At 35.9% G+C, this 19,351-nt stretch overlaps 3 protein-coding genes across 8 annotated transcripts; all 3 read left to right on the top strand.

The window, feature by feature from the left end:
- Positions 1-1,778: 1,778 nt before the first annotated feature.
- Positions 1,779-6,405, top strand: LOC132187424 (serine/arginine-rich splicing factor RS41). Of its 2 annotated transcripts, none has more exons than XM_059601729.2 (6): positions 1,779-1,909; positions 2,808-2,947; positions 4,600-4,712; positions 5,191-5,423; positions 5,789-6,052; positions 6,178-6,405. In XM_059601729.2, the coding sequence occupies exons 2-6, from the start codon at positions 2,842-2,844 to the stop codon at positions 6,212-6,214; spliced, it is 753 nt and encodes a 250-aa protein (XP_059457712.1). In that variant the 5' UTR covers positions 1,779-1,909; positions 2,808-2,841; the 3' UTR covers positions 6,215-6,405. The 2 variants fall into 2 exon arrangements, with proteins under 2 accessions (XP_059457712.1, XP_059457713.1); XM_059601730.2 differs by lacking the exon at positions 1,779-1,909 and adding an exon at positions 4,177-4,417 and having other exon boundaries at positions 2,859-2,947.
- A 3,906-nt stretch (positions 6,406-10,311) lies between these two features.
- LOC132187035 (ARM repeat superfamily protein) lies at positions 10,312-13,233 on the top strand. 3 transcript variants are annotated; one of them, XM_088517089.1, is made up of 2 exons: positions 10,312-10,399; positions 11,316-13,233. In XM_088517089.1, the coding sequence occupies exon 2, from the start codon at positions 11,352-11,354 to the stop codon at positions 13,035-13,037; it is 1,686 nt and encodes a 561-aa protein (XP_088373215.1). In that variant the 5' UTR covers positions 10,312-10,399; positions 11,316-11,351; the 3' UTR covers positions 13,038-13,233. The 3 variants fall into 3 exon arrangements, with proteins under 3 accessions (XP_088373215.1, XP_088373216.1, XP_059457170.2); XM_088517090.1 differs by lacking the exon at positions 10,312-10,399 and adding an exon at positions 10,424-11,036; XM_059601187.2 differs by lacking the exon at positions 10,312-10,399 and adding an exon at positions 10,425-11,019.
- A 1,962-nt stretch (positions 13,234-15,195) lies between these two features.
- Positions 15,196-19,029, top strand: PEX11C (peroxin 11c). 3 transcript variants are annotated; one of them, XM_059603044.2, is made up of 9 exons: positions 15,196-15,297; positions 15,484-15,634; positions 17,073-17,289; positions 17,710-17,784; positions 17,863-17,937; positions 18,034-18,114; positions 18,226-18,300; positions 18,426-18,599; positions 18,779-19,029. In XM_059603044.2, exons 3-9 carry the CDS (start codon positions 17,098-17,100, stop codon positions 18,812-18,814), a joined length of 708 nt encoding a protein of 235 aa, XP_059459027.2. In that variant the 5' UTR covers positions 15,196-15,297; positions 15,484-15,634; positions 17,073-17,097; the 3' UTR covers positions 18,815-19,029. The 3 variants fall into 3 exon arrangements, with proteins under 3 accessions (XP_059459027.2, XP_059459029.2, XP_059459028.2); XM_059603046.2 differs by lacking the exons at positions 15,196-15,297; positions 15,484-15,634 and adding an exon at positions 15,641-15,732; XM_059603045.2 differs by lacking the exons at positions 15,196-15,297; positions 15,484-15,634 and adding an exon at positions 15,641-15,740.
- The last annotated feature ends 322 nt before the right edge of the window (positions 19,030-19,351 follow it).

The raw sequence follows: 19,351 nt of genomic DNA, 5'->3' as shown, positions 1-19,351 counted from the left end.
GTTTTTTTATATATAACATTTTCCATTATTATGGTACACAATAATAATCGAAGTCCTAAATAAATTTTATTTTTTTTAGTAGAAAAAAGAATTGGCCGATTCAATTTTTTTTTTCAAGAATAGTTAGGCCACCTTCAAATAGCTGGGTTGGGTGGCCAAACTTCTCGTAATAAAAAATGGTGGTTAAATCACCACAGCAACAAAATCACCCATTTTCTCTCTTGAATATGTTGGCCGGTATTGCACCGATTTCAATTTCCCATTGATGTTTTCATATTAGCTCTCTTTACTGAGCTTGGTAATCATTATGGAGAGTGAATTGGTGAAATGGGGACAGATTTAAAGTTGACATTTACACTTGAAAGGAGGCTGGAAGATCTAGTTATAATAAGAGAAATTAAACAAACAAAGAAGAAAACAATGCAAACTACAAAACTAGCTTGTCTCTCTCGACAAGTTTGCCCACTTGTCTCTGGTGTTTGGATTTTCCATGAACTTCATGAAACCTGGATCAATCGTAATCATGGTTGATAATATTATATTATTGGGATCTAATCAAAGTTTGGTACTTCCCCAGCAGATGAGAAATGATAATCAATGCCTAAGCCGTAATCAAGTTGAAGAATGTAGATTTGTAAGTATATGAAATAGTTTTTTTTCAAGATTTTTAAATTTTTAATTTTAATTTTTTTTTTGGAACCATTACTTCTTTTGGCCGTTTTATGGGGAATCATAGCATGTTGTATAGGTATATTCAATACTTTTTTTTTTTAAAAAAAAAAATTTATGTAGATATTAGGTGAGCATCCCACCAACTTGCAATGGAGGTCGCTTTGCTAAGCCTTGGCCCATGGCCATGAGGTCTTCTTGATTACACGTTGACCCCATCCAGGAAGTATATGTTGGAGTAATCATATATTTTTTATTCTTTTAAAATTTATGTTAAAAAATAGTTTGGAATTTTTTTTAAATAAAAATAAAATCGATGAAAAATTAGTTAGATTTATGGATTATTTTTACATTTTCAGATGTTAGAATAATAATCATAAAATTTTTCGTTCCCAATGAGTAGCTCAATTGGCTGTGAACCACATCTCATGAAGCGGAAGTCATTAGTTGGAATCTTCCATTTCTCAAGTCTCTCCATTCCCTTGTATGAACATGTAAGAAAAAAAAAAAAGAAAAAAAAAGAGGAAAAATGCAAAATTAGTCATTGTGGTTTACTTGATTTACAATTAACTCTATATGGTATCAAAATGAACTCAAAGGTCCCTGATGTATGTCAAAAATATAATATAGTCTCTACAATCAAATTCCGTCTACTAATTTAACAAATTCCTTTAGTATGACACTGACTTAAATAGTACAAGTATCACAATTATATTAGCTCTAATATTTTACGCTATTAGAATCTGTTAAGTCAGTGAACGGAATTTGACTGTAGAGATTAAATTATTTTTTTGGCATACCTCAGGGACCTTTGAGTTCATTTTAATACCACAAGAAATTAATTGCAAATCAAGTAAACCACAAGGACTGAATTTTCATTTTTCATAAAAAAAAAATAATAATAATAATAAATTTTTTCAGGATATATATACGCAAATTCATTTTTTGGCGGCTTAGTATACATCTCCCGAGTAGGACAAGACAATCCCTATGACCAAACACTACCCCAAGTGTAGATTTGTTCCTTCAAGGACGCCGTCGTTTTACTGACTTTTTTTTTTTTTTTTTTTTTTTTCCCCTTTTATCTCTGATGGTATGTCTCTGTCCAAGCTGTTTTCGAACTAGAAAAGAAAAAGACATTTCTGAGCCACATTTTGTCCAATTACACCTAGGGTTTCTCTGAGACCTCCATCCGCCTCCGTCGCAACGCTTCGTGGGTGCGAAACTGAAACCTTTTCCGGTAATATCAACGGATCCGACTCTGTTTTTTCAGACTTCCAATTCTTTTGTGGTTTATTTTCATTTTAGTTCGTATGCTATAAACAATTATTTCTGTTATCTGAGCTAGTTGTTTCGATCTGTTTGCTGTTGACTTATTTTTATTTAGTTGAAGAACTGAATGGCGTAGTGCTTGTAATTATGTGCAAGCTCGGTGGGTGAATGTAGGATCAGAAATTGTGTGCTTGTCGCTTTGTATGGATCTTTTGTCTGCAGTTGTAGATTGGGTAGCTAAGTATTGCGTAGATACTTGGCTTTGCAGCCGACGGGTTTTGAACCCACAACTTCACCCTCCACTCTGTTCTTACAGGGAGGAGGTGCTGTTTTAGCCAGAGCTCATTTCAGCGATTCAGATTTTTTATTTTTGTGTGGCATGAATTCTTCTTAAGAAGGTCCTTTTTGTTTTGTTTTCTAAGTATTGGGAAAATAGGATTTAGAAGACTGATCATACTTGTACCTTGGAGTTGATGATTTACCTAATGGGAAGGCATAGTTCATTGCTTGCAATTGCGTATTGCATTAGAATGTATGGTATCAACATTGTGTATTATTGTGTGGGTTCTTTCACTTGAGCTGTTTGTGTATGCATATGCAAGTTTGATAACTGAAAAAGCTATTTTAAGACGATTTCAATAGGATGTGCTTGTTCCTATGTTTGTAGATCAACTTTCTTAAGAATGACTAAGCTTGCTAGGTAATTAAGTAAACCTTTGTATCGTCCTCATTCTCCCCCCTTCTTCTCACATTATTCTTAGCAAAAATAGAAAACAAGTATACCTTTTTGCGGTCCTTTTTGAACGTTGTTTTGATAAAATACTTGTATCCTTACTCCTTTTTCTTCCACATGTTTTTCATTAAAGGGTTAAAAAATTTGATTCTTGGAACTTGAGGAATATGAAGCCCATCTTTTGCGGTAACATTGAATTTGATGCACGGCAGTCTGATCTTGAGCGACTTTTTAGAAGATATGGCAGGGTTGAGAGGGTGGATATGAAGTCTGGTAAGATTTTTTTTTTTTTTTTTTTCCCTACAATGTTATTGTTAGTGTTTTGATCTTGCATTAGTCCAAGGTGACATTTATTGTTCAGTTACTTGTTTTGTTATTCTTTGTTGATCTACCTAATATAGAATGGTTAATTACTTCCCACTGGCTTCTTTTGTACACTTCTGTTCTCTTCTGTGGATGTTGAGCTCACATTGAGTGGTCAAGCTATTAGAAAAATGAAAGATTCTTTGGGCTGTTGGTTTTGGTGATTTCTCTTGATTACATTTTTATATGTGGGTTTCTGAGCTATGATGCCTAGTATCTACTTCTGCTTCCATCAGTGTGATAAAGGTTTGCTTTACATTGATGTGGTGAAATCTGGAAAAGTGTCGTTACTGAGTTATCCTAGTTCCTCATATTCTGTACGGGTGAGTATATATTGAAGTTTAAACACATGTATTGATGCCTAGGTTGATTTTTATAAGTATGGTAGAATACAGATTTTATGTTCAGAAGTCCTGATGCAATGGAAAAACCTAACAGCAACTATTTCCCTGAACAAAGGTGGGCATGAATAAACGCTATTCGGACTACACAACTCAACGATGAAAATGTCCTGTTATGTTGAGTTATAGTGGGGTTTTGACATGTTTAAGAAAGGGTAAAATAGCATACACCCATTGAAAATGATAATATCGAAAGAACTCATTGACCCTTTTTGTATATCAGTCATAGGACCCAACAATAATACTGACCAGTTACATTATCGATTTATTTCTTCTCAGTTTGGTCAGCTTTATTATTTATCAAAACAAAAACAAATTTTTTTTGTCAGTTTTATAGCCAAATTACTTTTTGCTACTATATCAAAATCTTGGCATGACATAAATGCCTTTTTCCTGTCAGTTGAAATATTATAGTATTTAGTTTAAAAAGAGACAGAAGCTGAGTTTGTGGACGCAGAGGGTGCACATATGTGATGGCACCTTCATGTTTAATCAATTGAGCTCTTTCTTCTGGCTGTTTGGAGTACCCTTAAAAATGGCATTTAATGTCATCTTTTCGATTCTCATGAAATTCATGATCTGATAGCTGTTAGAAAAAGATAGCTGATATTCAAGAGGGTCAATATTTAATTTTTTTTAAATAATCATTTTCAAATGGGTGTATATGTTATTTTCCCTCAACAGAAGCAAGTTTCATTAGAGTGTAAACCCCCATACTCAACCATTTCTTTGGCGCAGGATTACTTGGAATGTCCATGCTCTTCTTGGGTGGATGTACTTCTCTGCATTTCTTTTCTAGCATGTGCCCAAGCTTCATCTTCTTGTATTTTTCCAGAAGAATTAATCTGATCTGCCCTAGCCCTGCCATCCTACACTACCTCAGATACCATTGCTTTTTCATTCCTCATGATTTTTGCTCAGTGTTCAGTTTCCGACACGTTTCAACATAGAAATCATGATGATTTTCAGCCAGTGGCAGGTGTTGTGTTACTTTCTGACAGTTTTTTTCTTTTTCCTTGTAATATGAATATTTTTTGGTGCTTGACGAGTCAACATTTCCCCATTTTCTAAACTGTCCACGAGCAGAATTTTTTGCTTTTGGCAACTTTTTTACATAACTGAAAATTTCCTGCTCTGGTTCTTAACATTCTGGTTTCCTAGGATTTGCTTTCGTCTATATGGAAGATGAACGAGATGCTGAGTATGCAATTCGAAGACTTGACAGGACAGAATTTGGTCGAAAGGGCCGCCGACTTCGTGTTGAGTGGACCAAGGTGATTTAAGATGCTTGTGTTGCTTGGGTCTGAACATTGATATGTGATCATTTTACGATATTTGTGTCGCATATTTTTGGAGCATGTTTGTTAGGCATGCTCTCTCTCTCTCTCTCTCTCTCTCTCCCATACACATATCAGATTTGCATGAGTTATTTTTTAATTAAATTTATCTTAAGGTTCACAAATGATTCATTTCATAAAACATCACCACAGAAGACCTCACCTCAACGGTTATGATGGTTTTGGTTATTACATCTCCACATACCCTTCCCTGGTGGTGCATGCTCATGCTACGGCACACACTTGTGAATGTTGCATTTCTCTTTACTCTTGTCAGAAGGATAGTTTTTTTTGTATTAAACATGATGAAATCATTGAAATGGACAAGCGTTATACCCATTTAGTGCCCAACAGTTGTTGGGTGTTTTTACTCCAAGTGTAGCCTTCAAACCAATCACCATATATTGTATTGCAGCATGAACGTGGCATTAGAAGGCCTGGTGGTTCAAGATCTTCAGCTAGCACGCGACCATCAAAAACCTTGTTTGTCATTAATTTTGACCCAAGTTATACGAGAACAAGGGATCTAGAGAGGCACTTCGATCAATATGGAAAAATATTGAACATAAGGATTAGAAGGAATTTTGCATTTATTCAGTATGAGTCACAGGATGATGCTACCAAAGCATTGGATGCAACGAATATGAGGTTGTATTTTCCTTCAGCAAATGCTTAGACTGGTAGTATACTTGATCAAGAAGTTATTGGATATCAATATAGTTGCTTTTCAAAAGAGCCCTATGAAATAAAAGAAATGCTATGGATAACAAATTTTTTACTGAGAGATGAATATCAAGGAGCTTATTCATTGGTACCCGTAGCATTTTTTTTGATTAATTATTTTGATCTTTTCTAATGAATAAGCTCCACATCATTTTGGTACTCATATCTTGGCAAAAGATTTGGTACCGCTACCATTTCTTATGAAATAATTAGTTTTATGGGTGCCTAACACTTATTTGCAAATCTGCTCACTATATTAACTATGGCTTATTCATATTTGAGGTGTGCAGTAAGTTCATGGATCGGGTCATTTCAGTGGAATATGCAGTTCGAGATGATGATGATAAAAGAAATGGCTATAGTCCTGATAGAAGAGGCCGGGACATGTCTCCTGATAGGAGAAGCTATGATCGTGTGCGATCCCCAAGTCCATATCGTAGGAATAGGGATAGCCCAGACTATGGCCATGGATCAAATCCAAGTTCCAGACCTGAAACAAGGGGAAGTCCCAAGTTTGAAAGACCTGAGAGCCCAGTCAATGGGAGATATGACAGGTTCAAACTTCAAATCTTTCTGAGACATTTGCTTTTCTCAGTTGTTTGTCCGTCTGTTCAACCAACCTTGTACGATATGTTAATAGATGATACTTGAATCTTGACTATACTATTTGACAATGCAGCCGTTCACCACCACCACGGGAAAGATCCCGTTCCTGAACAGAGGCAGAATAAAAGTTCCAGTCAGTTCGTTGGTAGGTTTGCTTTTTCTTTCACTTTGTAGTCTGTTGTTTGGTTGCAGACATTGCAGGGCTCAGTTATCTACTTGTTATTTGTATTTTTGTACGGTAATTGTGAACTTCCGTATGCTTTTGAATTGGTTAGCAAGTTTAACATAGTGGTCACATCAAGCCCTCCCCCTTCTCTCTCTCTCTCTCTCGCTCGCAGGAAAATAAACATTCTCAGTGGTTACGCTGCCCAAATTTCTTTGCTTTTGGGAAATGTTATTGGGCTCACCTCTTTGCTTTTGTGAAATGTTATTGAGCTCACCTGTTCTGGACAGTCTAAGAGGTGGAATCTACTTGTCCAAGACAGATGGGCTCTACAACATCTTCTCTGAAGTTGCCCAAATTTTATACGCTCTGAGTTTATGATGTGTACACTCAAAGCATGTAATTTTCATCATCTCAAAAACCGTGCTTTGCAATCAAAGTAGATAAGAAATGATAAAGTTGGTGGGAACTAAGGAAAGAGAGATGGTTTTTTTTTTTTTTTTTTTTTTTTTTTCTAATTGAATAAGGAAGAAAGGACTACAAGAGATGATCTTTCTCATTCCTGATCTGAATGAAAGAGAGAATAGGAGAGATCTTGTGGAAATGCTTCCAAAAACAAGATTGGAAAGAGAGATGGTTGAACAAGTGTACAATTTCCCCATTTTTGGTTGGATATGAGTAATGTAATTTAGTAGATTGTTATACAATTATAATGAAGTGGTAGTGAAACTCAGCTCATGTTTTTATTTTTTATCTTTTTATTTTTATTTTATATGCTGATCTAACGGTTTAGTTTTATTGTGACATCATTAAGTTGTAGGGTAATTGTATAACAATTTACTAAATAACATTACTCATTGGATATTCATAAGGAGAGATCTTCTATTTGAAATGTATATTTTACCCTTTTTTATTTGTCTGGTGGTATTTATCACATTACGCAAAAAAAAAAAAAAAAAAAAAAAAGCTCTTGGGTTTATTTATTTATTTATTTGAGCATAACAAAAGGTTTACTATTTTTCCATCACTTCTCATCACGTTTGGTGACAAGTAGAAAATAGGCCCTCAAGGAAGCTTTCCATTTACTATTTCTCCTCTCTGGTTCTCTTCCTACCGCCGCCTTCAATCCATTTTGAGTCATTCAATCACTTTTATGCCCTTAAAACTGTCTAGCAAATAAATAAAGTTTTCATACTTCTAAAGGGTATACATGTAACTCAGCTTAAAACCAGGAAATAGTATCTAGGGCAAAAAAAAAAAAAAAAAAAATCTATTCATTATTAGCCTCCAATCTCCCTCATGTTTTTTCAAAACTTATGTGACCAAAAAATCATAAAGATCTTCATGTACCAAATGCTGAGGGGACCATTCTATATAGGCTTTAGGAGGGGTGAAAGAGAGATAGAGAGTGATGTATACCCTTACTCCTTTTACAGTGCATTCAACTTGTAGAATATATGTGTATTTCTTATAAGCAAGGTTAACAATTTTTTATAAGACTTACAAACTTAATACGAACTTAATATTAAATTAACATGTTATGGTTTAGTAAAATAGAATTAAAGTCAAACAGTCTTGATCCGATTAAAACTGATTAATAAACAAGTCAATTTTGTGTCAACTTGCTTAATTCATGATTCACTTGCATAATTCATATATATATATATATATATATATATATATACACATGGGTCAAGTCGAGTTAATTCCACACGATTTATATTATTAAATGGTATTTTGGGTCGGGTTGTATCATCCATACCTATTTTAATGGCTTGTGTCATAATTAAGGTGAACTCAAATTTAAATTAATTTATATAATTTTATACTCATATTTTTAATATTACTCAAATTCAATGCAAGTGGTCGAATTACCACCGGGCTACGGCCCTACTTGTAAAGTTGAAAGCAGTGGGTGTTGAAGGCAAAGTGGTGGGTGGATGCAACATAGCCACATAGGCCACCACTACTCGGAAATACAAAAATAAAATAAAATAAAATAATTCGGGAAAATTGTGCGTAGTCGACAGGCAACATCGTCACGTCCTGGCTACGCAACGCCAAAGCCCCACCCGCACCCTGACCATCCTCACGCGTCCTGGTTCACTCACCCAACCCTCTCCCTCATATATTTGATTATATTATTATTGTTGCATGGAGCTCTTGTTTGTTACCGCAGCCATTGGGAAGTACATCACTACCTCGCCCACTAAAAACATATCAAAGAAAAAGTGGGTACAAATTCAACAATAAAAAGGGATAAGTTGAAAGAAATGAGATGGGTATGTTTGTCGTAGAGTCAATGTACTAGTGGCATGGACCAATTGGTTGGACACTTTGGCTTTTTATACTGATATTGATATGTCAACTAGAGATGAAAAAACATGACTCTAATGAGCCATTTAATCATTATTTTCCTTGGTTTAAACATTCAAAATGCATTAGCTTAATCATTCGGTGTCCACATCTTCTTTCCTACTAATTACGAGATCAATATTATAACAACATCACACTATTTGATTCTTCTCAAGCTCATGATTGCATTCTTTAGTTCAAAACTATAACCCATTTGTCACTTAATTCAATGGGTGTTTTCTTGGAGTTGTAAAATGAATGCATATTATGCATATTTGTTGAACGAGTAACTTCCGCTTCATGAGGCGTGGTTCACATCCAATTAAACTATCATTTGAGGCTTTGAGAATGCATATTTGCATTTGATGATCGAGAGAAATCAAAATATACTAATTAAAAATAGACTTGTTGTCACATTATTTGTTCTTTTTCAAATGCAACAAATTCTGGTTGGTCCACATTTGCATTTTAATTTTTAAAAATAATTTAACAATTACACGTTTAAAACACAATATTATGGAGCGTTCATAGGCCGGGCCCTATATATTGCTGGACTCTCCACAAACGATCCGAATTCAAAAAAACATTACAAGGTCAAATAGGTAAATCCAACCGTCTGAAACACACTTTCCCATGATCTGTTTCCCTCGCACGTGGTATCTATCTCAATCCTCAACCTATGCACCACTTTGAAAAGTCATAAACCGTTCCACCGCACACGTGGCAGCCACGGCCATCTCTTCACATTGGTAACGTAAACTTTCGAAAAGCATATTCAAAATTTACCCAATCCCAACGGTCGGATACTCTGTCTGAACCTCAACCACAGCCGTCTGATCTCTCATCGTGTTCGGCATTTACCTTTAAAACATGCACAGTAAAATAATGCGTTATTTTACAGAGAATCTGAGGGAGACATTTCCTTCCATTAACCCAGAGAGACACAGAGAGAGAGAGAGAGAGAGAGAGGAAGTTTGATTTTTGAATTTAGTTGCGATTGTTATGCACTATTTCTGTGTGTGTCTTATAGTGGAAAAAGCTGAATTTCTTTAGGAGCGTTTTTCAAACTTGGATCTCTTCCTATTCTTCCAGGTGGAAGATTCTTCTGCATATTTTTCTTGGGTTTTTTTTGTTCCTTTTAAATGATTTCGACCGTTTGATGTCAGTTTCTTCGTTAGGGAACAAAAATTAGCCCTAGCTATATCTGATTCTGAGAAATTGTTTTCCGGGTCAGTGTCGTCTGAAAGTGAGAGTGAGAAGAGAGTTTTTGAAGATCCAGCTGTTTTTTGATCGCTGATTTTGGAAGCATTTCTGGGTTTTCTTTGTAGTGAGTGAGAAAGAGAGGAGAAAGATTTGAAGTCAAGGTATGGTGGGTTGCTGATTCCTTGGAAGCATTTCTGAGTTACAGCTTAGTGTGAGAGAGACAGAGTGAGGTTTGAAGATGAAGCTATGTTGGTTTGCTTTCTGCGTGAAAAAGGGACACCTTCTGAGTTACTGAGTCTTAAAGGTTGGTTCTTGAAGCTGATTCAGCTTCCTTTCTTTGATGCCTAATTCAAAAAAGGCAATTTTGTTTTACTCGTTCTTCTCTTTTGTTTTATATTTTGGAATTTAGTTTGTTTTCTGCTACTATGGAATTATTGCTCATTATGTATCATTTTTATTTTACCTTGCTCCTACAGAACAATTCACAGAGAGAGAGAGAGAGAGGGGCGCTGTTTGGTGGCTGTTAGTGGTGGAAGAATCCTTTGAAAGTTAAGGAAAGTCAAGTCAATTCGAGGTAAAATTTTGTATTTCTTATTGATTGCTTAGAATTTTCTTTACATTTTCTTTTTTCTGTGGGGATTGTCCATTTTGATTAAATTAAATACACTCAATAAAATACACCTGTAGATAGAGACTTCTACCTTCTCTTCAAAGCAAAGTCTCTCTCTCTCTCTCTCTCTCTAACCAGGAAGCTCCATCTATGTGAGAAACATGGAAAATACAGCTAAGGTTCCAACTTTTCCCAACCTCTCCAAGAAATCTTGACCGTTGAATACAGATCAGGATCAGCTTTGCAAAAACTCAGTAGATAAACCTGATAAAAGATACAGTATTCAGTATTCACCACATTCTGGTTGGAAAAGTAAAGTTTGTAGCTTTAGTTCATACTTACCAAAATACCCTCATAAATTAGTACATCCCTTAATTTTAAAGGGCTATTTTGGTGATTGGGGAGAAAAAAAAAAATCGTGCCGACGGCTGCTTAAATCTTAATTGGACGGCACTGCTTAGCCGTTAAAAGTAACTTCTTTCATTTTCATCACAATACTTTGAATAATCAAATCCAGTTGTGTTGGCATTAAATGAGCACTTGCATTTACAGAGCAGTGGAAAGGACTCGTGGGGCATCTTTAGGTACTTCCATTTGGTTGGTCGGGTATTGTTTTCAGCAAAAAAGCTGTGTGTGATCATACAAGATTCTCGAAGCTCTTGATGTTGTCGCATTTGTTTTCTAGTTTTTTTTAATCCCTGATTTTTTTATTTTATTTTATTTTATTACAGTCTTAATTTATAATTCATGTGTTTATGATTGCAACTGCTCCACTGCCATCTAATTTTCTATGCAAATATCATATCCTTTCCGAGTTTTCTCATCTGGGGTTGTTAGCTTACAACAGGCCTTGGTTTTCTCTGAATTCCATTTCTTGTAGCTTCCGCCAACAAATTGGATCGAGACTGATATTGAAATGATGGTGGAAGAGAGTGGAGCTGAGGTTTTAGCAGATACTCAGACTGCTGAAGAGTGCTCGTCTCATGCCCAAGAGCTCGTTCCAGTGGCACTTATTAAGGCTAGGGAGGTGAAGGGGTTCCCTGGTAGGTGGAAGATGATAATATCAAAATTGGAGCAGATCCCATTGCGTTTATCAGACTTGTCGAGCCACCCTTGCTTCTCAAAGAATGCACTTTGTAAGGAGCAATTGCAGGCCATGTCGAAGACGTTGAAGAACGCGATAGAATTAGCTGAGTTGTGTGTGGGGGAGAAGTATGAAGGGAAGCTTAGGATGCAGAGTGACTTGGATGCTTTGTTAGGGAAACTGGACTTGAATTTGAGGGATTGTGGGCTTTTGATCAAGACCGGGGTGCTTGGTGAGGCTACTTTGCCTTTATCTGTGGTTGGTTCTTCAGCCGAACCAGAGGCTGCAACTCATAGTAATCTAAGGGAATTGCTTGCGCGCCTTCAGATCGGGCACTTAGAAGCAAAGCACAGAGCTCTTGACAGCCTTGTCGAAGTAATGAAAGAAGATGAAAAGAATGTTTTGGCTGTTTTGGGGCGGAGCAATATTGCTGCTTTAATTCAATTACTCACAGCAACATCTCCTCGTATCCGGGAGAAGACGGTCACTGTAATTTGTTCGCTAGCAGAATCAGGGAGTTGTGAGAATTGGCTTGTTTCAGAAGGAGTCCTGCCGCCTCTGATTAGGCTTGTTGAGTCAGGTAGCTCAGTGGGCAAAGAGAAGGCTACAATCTCTCTTCAGAGATTGTCTATGTCACCGGACACAGCTCGTGCGATTGTTGGGCATGGTGGCGTTCGTCCACTGATTGAAGTCTGTTGGACTGGTGATTCTGTTTCTCAGGCTGCAGGTGCTTGTACTTTGAAGAATCTATCAGCTGTCCCGGAGGTGAGACAAACCCTAGCCGAGGAAGGGATTGTAAGGGTTATGATCAATCTTCTTGATTGTGGAATTTTGTTGGGTTCCAAAGAATATGCAGCAGAGTGCTTGCAGAATCTCACTGCCAGCAATGACAATCTAAGAAGGTCTGTTATTTCAGAAGGTGGTGTTAGGAGCCTGTTGGTTTATCTTGATGGTCCACTGCCTCAAGAATCTGCAGTTGGTGCATTAAGAAATTTGGTTGCGTCGGTTTCCATAGAAGTCTTGCTTTCTCTTGGTTTCCTGCCCCGGTTAGTTCATGTGCTTAAATCTGGATCATTGGGTGCACAACAAGCCGCTGCATCGGCAATTTGTCGGGTTTGTAGCTCAACAGAGATGAAGAAAATGGTAGGTGAAGCTGGGTGCATTCCTCTGCTTGTCAAGATGCTTGAGGCTAAATCAAACAGTGTTAGAGAGGTTGCTGCGCAGGCAATTTCAAGCCTGATGATCCTTTCACAAAACTGCAGAGAAGTTAAGAAGGATGATAAAAGTGTGCCGAATCTGGTCCAATTGCTCGACCCAAGTCCACAAAACACTTCGAAAAAGTACGCCGTTTCCTGCCTTGCATCTCTATCCTCAAGTAAGAAATGTAAGAAGCTGATGATCTCTTATGGAGCAATTGGGTATCTTAAAAAGCTTACAGAAATGGACATCCCGGGTGCCAAGAAGCTACTGGAGCGGTTGGAAAGAGGAAAACTAAGAAGTTTGTTCAGCAGGAAATAGATAAAACTTTCCAGTGTCTTCTGTATAATGATGTTTTCCCTTCTATTTTTTTCTTTTATGTTTTGTATGATCGCTGTTTCATAGTCTATATGAAACAAAGTAGTTCCTGATTTGAACTGGAATGCGCAAGCTTATTGATCTATGCAGTGAATGTACTATTTATTCAATATATGGTCTCTATATGTCCCCTTTCATATTTTCCTCTCTTCTCTATGCAACACAATCCTCTTGCAATCAAATTTCTTCTTCCTCTTTGGTGGAGTTGTGTGATCAAATTTAAATTTCGAATTTTATACTGTTCATAAATGAATATCCATTCTGCTACAATGTCTGTGAAGCCATAATAATGGCAATTCCCCGCGTACATCAAAAGCTAGCTGTTAAGCGTCTGAATCAGGGAAAGATTTTACAATTTATAGAAGATTGTTCATGTGCTTCATAAATTTTCTTGTCTTTGTGCGTGGTATATGATTCACCATGGTCCATCTTTGTTGGTAGAGAATTTAAGGATTTAAATAATTGAGCATGACAGCTGCCAGCTGGTTTTTGAACCTTGATGGCTTCATTGCTGTGCATTTAACTCTCAATTCCGATGGTTGTACGGAATTAACCTTGTTTGGACAGGAGTTTAAACAGTTTGAGTAAGTGTTAAAGCTCCTAACCGAACAAGATGGATAGGGCATACAAATAAATTAACTTTGCATTAAGGTTTAATAGTAATAGGATGTTTCAAAATGCTGCTTTTGAGCTTCCCTAAAATAAAAAAAGCAAACATGTTATCATTCATGTTGAATGAGAAAACTAGTGACAGGGAATGGTGCCAAAATCCTATGTGTTAAACCTTTGGATATGACGTTGTAAAGATTTGTTATCTTCCTTGATGATAAGATAAAGTAACATGACATCATGGAAGATTTAGTTTGTTTATGCAGCAGGTAGACTGCTTTTAGGTCTCCGATCTCACAACTTTAATTTTTCCTTTTATATCAAATTTAAAACTAAAGCTTTAAAATATATTATGAAAAACTAAATTGGAGAATGTTTGTTAATATGTTTCAAACTATTCTATGTGATATAAAAGGAAAATCTGTGTTTTAGAAGTGTTTATAGTGAGGTCAACATTTGAGAAAATATTTTTTATAAAATACACCTACTTATAATGTTGAGAAACCAAAACAGAGCTTTACTCGTAAAAAAAACTATAATTTTTCTTTTCTTTTAATTATTATTATTATTATTTTAAAAAAATTAGGATGACTAAGTCTAAGTGTATAAGTACCATTTACCACCTATCAACTGCCATCGAACTGTTATTAACCGACAACCGACTTCGGTAGTTGGTAGGCGGAATAAAAATACAGTTTCAACATCGGTGCGGTTCGGTAAGTGGTAGAATTTCTTTTTGTCGGTTAACCAACTTAATATATTTTTTAAGTGAATTTTGAATTTTATTTGGTATGTTTTCTTACTGTGCTTGTCGAGCTGATTTGTGGTTATTTTTTTAGTGTATGCTCTATGAATTTACTTTTTATTTTCATTTATAAACTAATAAAAGCATATCTTTTGTACTAACCGACTACATATTAATTGATTAACCAATTAACTAAAAAAGTCGAAACTATTTATTGTCGGTACGAAGTCGATTAATTAACCGACTTAACCAACTTTCATGAATCAATAAGTAGAAATGCTCCAACCGATACCGACCAGACCGTTCCCAGCCCTATGAGGGATGGCTGTGCATCCAAGCCAACTTACCCTTTTTTTTTTGAATTTTTTGAATAATAAGTTGGCTACATGTTTTATCCAAATATTCAAACAATAAAGAAAGAATACAGATTTTTTTTTTTTTAAAAAAAAAAATTGAATTATTTGTTAATGTATAATCTAAAAATAGAAAAAAATAATAATAAATAAATAAATAACAACAGACTTCTGAAAATAGTTTTAAAAGCAAAAAAAGAAAAGGAAAGGAAGAATCAAAGAAAACCAAGTATAAGAATTCCATTGTGCTTGTGTCCAAGCACCTCCCTGCGTACGTAATGCTTGTCTGGGAAACTTGTCTGAATAGAGTAGTGGAGTGTCAACAATCCAGATAAGGATGAGAGATGACAAATCATGAACGGTCCATCTATATCTTCCTTAAGATACGTGCTTGACCAAAATATTACTATGGCACCCCGAAATTGAATCATTCAGGAATCAGATACTAGAGATCTCATCACAACGGCGTAGATAATAATTTGCTGAAGCGGCCCAGGTGATGATCCATTGCCTTCATAAAAATACTGATATCGAACGGTCAAGAATAAACTTAAATTATATATTGAATGTACATTGGAAAAGCTTGTGTGTGTGTGTGTGTGTGTGTGTGTGTGTATATATATATATATATATATATTTTTTGTGGGTATAAGAATTATATTATTTTGTTTGTTTGTTATAGGAAAGAAGGACCAAAGAAACCCTTATCAGAGCCTATCAAAGAGGAAAGCTAAACGATTCACAGAGAGAGGTGACGCCAGAGAAAGCTTCTGAGGTTCACAGAGACAGCGGTTTTACGCTTTTCGAGGCCAATTCATCGGCCACTTGCTTCGGTACCTTTCTCTCTCTGTCTCTCTCTCTTTCTCTTTGTGCATATATAGAATTTAGAATTCCCAGACCCCAGGTCTTTTATCGTTGATTTGCACTTCAGGTACACCGGTAATGGGAAATTTCATTTTTGTTTTTAAATATTTGAGTATTTTGTTTTTATAGGCAAAGATTTGAGTTTTCAGCTGGGTATTCTTTTTCTGCGGAAATGATTCTTTTTTTTTTTTTTCAGCTGGGTATTGCTTGCTATTTGGTTTCATATTGGTACTTTTGTGTTACTGTGGATTGAGATATTTTAATTTGATTAATTTGGTGAATTCAAAATCGTCTTTATATCAAGATTTGTTTCCTGTTTCGCTTTTTTTCTTTTTCTTTTTTGTTATTGTTGTTATTGTTTTAGAGTAGAAGTTAACCGGGAAAGCCATAGCCTCGTATTATCCGGAAAAATGAAGGAATTTCTCTCTTTTGGTGAAACCCAATTAAACAGAAAATTCTTAAATCCGAGTAATTGATTTGATTCATTCCTCATCCTACTCTTTTTCAGCAACGAAACAGACTTTAATGAATATTCCCAAAGACAAAACAGTTTGGTTGGTCTTGGATAATGTTTTTCATACTACTGTCCTTGTATAAACGGAATTGATTTTCTGATTTCAGTTATTGAGCAAGATTTAGATACGTTGTATTGATTTCTGAGCTTGGATAAGTGTACAAATGTTCCTGTTCCTGTAGTGGGTGTTGTAGTGATTCTTTCGTGGGAAGACGATGTTGGGACTTTCCTTTCTGCATTGTTTAGTGGCTGCTAATAGGCTGTTATTTATGTGCTACTGAGGGTCTGCTTGGTTTAGCAATTTCAAAACATGCAGTTTGAAAAGTAGCAATTTCAAGTTGCAAGTAATGAAAATGTGATTTTTAAAGATGCAGTTAAGCGTTGAAGGTAAATCGCAGTTTTGCCTTTAAAATTGTGCGTTTTAAAAAACACACCTTCTTACCTGCAATTTGAAATTGTGACTTTTTCCATGTTTTTAAACCATCATTCGTTTTTCAAGCCCATTCCCAAATGGGACACTTTTCGCAAATTTGTTTAAAAACACACGTTTGGCTTACGAAATCGACTCTTAAAGTGTTCACTTGACATACTATTATATGGAAGTTTGAAATTTTGATTCTTATAGTGTATCTTATTACAGAATTTATTTTGTCGGTTGATGTCGTTACTTCTAATTGACATGTTATAAATAAATCGTTGGTATTGGTAAGAACTGTTACTTAGTGACTTTTCATTGCAAGAAGAACCTGTTCTTCCCCTTCCTCATGTATATAAAGTTGATTATTGTTCTTCTTATATTTTGGTAATATAATGCTAGAACATGACCTTATGGTGTTATTCTTCATTTTATTGGTCAGTTACAATGAAATTAACTGGGACCTCAATTTTTTTAGGTGTATTCACTATTCAGCATAAAAGATGAGTACGCTGGATGCAGCTAGGGCAGAACTTGCTCTCGTTGTTTTGTATTTGAACAAGGCAGAAGCCAGGGACAAGATATGCAGGGCAATACAATATGGTTCCAAATACTTGAGTAATGGAGAGCCTGGTACAGCCCAAAATGTTGACAAATCAACCAGCTTGGCACGGAAGGTCTTCCGTCTTTTCAAGGTTTGGTTTTACGATGTGAACCAACTCTTTCTATTTAGTTTCATTTGGAATTGTTGCATAATTTGATACTTCTTACTTTTAAGCCCAAGAAATTTCTTGTGTTCTGTCACCTACCTTTTTGTTCATTTTATAGATAACTGTTTATCTATAAGCTTTATTTAATTATCGATGCTTTGTTTGCTTCCTAGAAATAATTAGATGAGAGAATCTCCCCTTTTCCCTCCCTGTGGGGCTAATTACTTACTTTAAAAAAAAATAAAGAAAAAGAAAAAGATAAGAGAATATATAATTCATAATAAGGGAAGCTTTCTTGTTGTAAATTTTTAACTACTTTGTGCTACATAAGAAATCTGAGACTGATTTTTCTTTCTAGTAGTTTTAAGTCTGGAACATCTTATGGTTCACTGTGTCGATTTGCAGTTTGTCAATGACTTGCATGCTCTTATCAGTCCAACTCCGGCAGGAACTCCCCTTCCCCTTGTTTTGCTCGGAAAGGTATGAATGAGTCTTTTCACCTCTAAGATCTTGTTCATACTCTTCTTCTTGGTGACCCTATTTTAATGCTTGCTACAGTCCAAAAACGCGTTACTGTCCACATTCTTGTTTCTTGATCAAATTGTGTGGCTTGGGAGGACAGGCATTTATAAGGTATGGAGTGCAAGTTTCTTTCTTTTCTGTTTCCAGGTGTTCTATATTGATTTCTGATTTTTTTTTTTCTTAATAAAGATATTTGGTTTGTTGTAGAACAAGGATCGGGCTGACGTGATTGGCCGCATCTCTCTTTTCTGTTGGATGGGTTCTTCGATTTGTACCACTTTGGTTGAGGTTTGCTGCTGTCTGTTTTTTTCTTAACAATTGGCTTCTATCCCCACTCCCCCCCACCCCCAAAGAACTGGAAATATTGGTATTATGTGTTTTTGCCCCATCTTATATCAGCTTGGGGAGCTTGGAAGACTTTCTGCATCAATGAAGAAGATAGAAAAGCAACTTAAGAAAGACGATAAATATCAAGTAAGTTTACCATTCCTTTTTACAATGGATTGCTCATCATAATTTTTTTTTTTTTTTAATTGCCATTCTGATTTCTGTTCCAATGAACCCCTCCCCCTTGTATGCTTTGGTCTCCATGGATGCAGAATGAGGAATACCGTGCCAAACTTAAAAAATCAAATGAGAGGTCTTTGGCCCTAATTAAAGCTGGCATGGATATAGTGGTAGCTGTTGGGCTGCTTCAATTGGCACCCAAGAAAGTTAACCCCCGTGTAACTGGAGCCTTTGGATTTGTTTCCTCGCTAATCTCTTGTTATCAGGTGCTTATCAATTCTTTGCCACCAATCTTGTTCATTATTAAAAAAAAAAAAGGAAAAAGAAAATCCATTATGATGAAAAAATTAGCTTTGATATTGATGACATTAAGCTTCTCTAGCAACTAGTGCTTGCAAATCTTCCATATTTTGCTGATGTAGATTTTCTGGTTTCTGCTATGCAGTTGCTTCCATCGCCGCCAAAGTCCAAGGCATCCTGAAATGAGAATCATGCTTTCCTCAATGTGCTCCAATGTCATTCAAATAATTATTTAGACTCATGAGATAAACTTGGTTTGAGCTTTAAGCAATTTGCCTCTACTGTAGCACTTCATTGTGTTCTTTCACAATCGAAATATCACATGGTCATGTCTTGTTTCATAGTTTAACTAATAATTAGCTGCTGGTAATTGCATGATTATATCAGCTTATTGTATGGTGGTTTTACTAGTGATCATACAAACTTGCAAATCCATAATATGCTTGATCATTTTTCTATATCGTATGGTAGGAAGCATCCTAACCCGGTGCAGCCTAGTGGTTAAAGTGCCCGGCGAGGTGGGTTATGTATTCGGGGTTTACTGCCCAGGGTAGGTCTTGCCTTGGTGAGGTTTTACTTCATCAAAAGAAAAGCATCCTATAATTTTCTAATTAACAAGATTAACCCTTATGAGTGAAACTTTTGAATCGTTGGATGCTGCTGGATTGCTATATAGGTCATTTTCTTGTGTGTTTTTATGCAAAATTCTACAAATTAT

This window comes from Corylus avellana, chromosome 6 (genome assembly GCF_965113065.1).
Source record: "Corylus avellana chromosome 6, dhCorAvel1.hap1.2, whole genome shotgun sequence".
Taxonomy (NCBI): Eukaryota; Viridiplantae; Streptophyta; class Magnoliopsida; order Fagales; family Betulaceae; genus Corylus; species Corylus avellana.
This window is presented reverse-complemented; position numbering and strand designations above follow the sequence as displayed.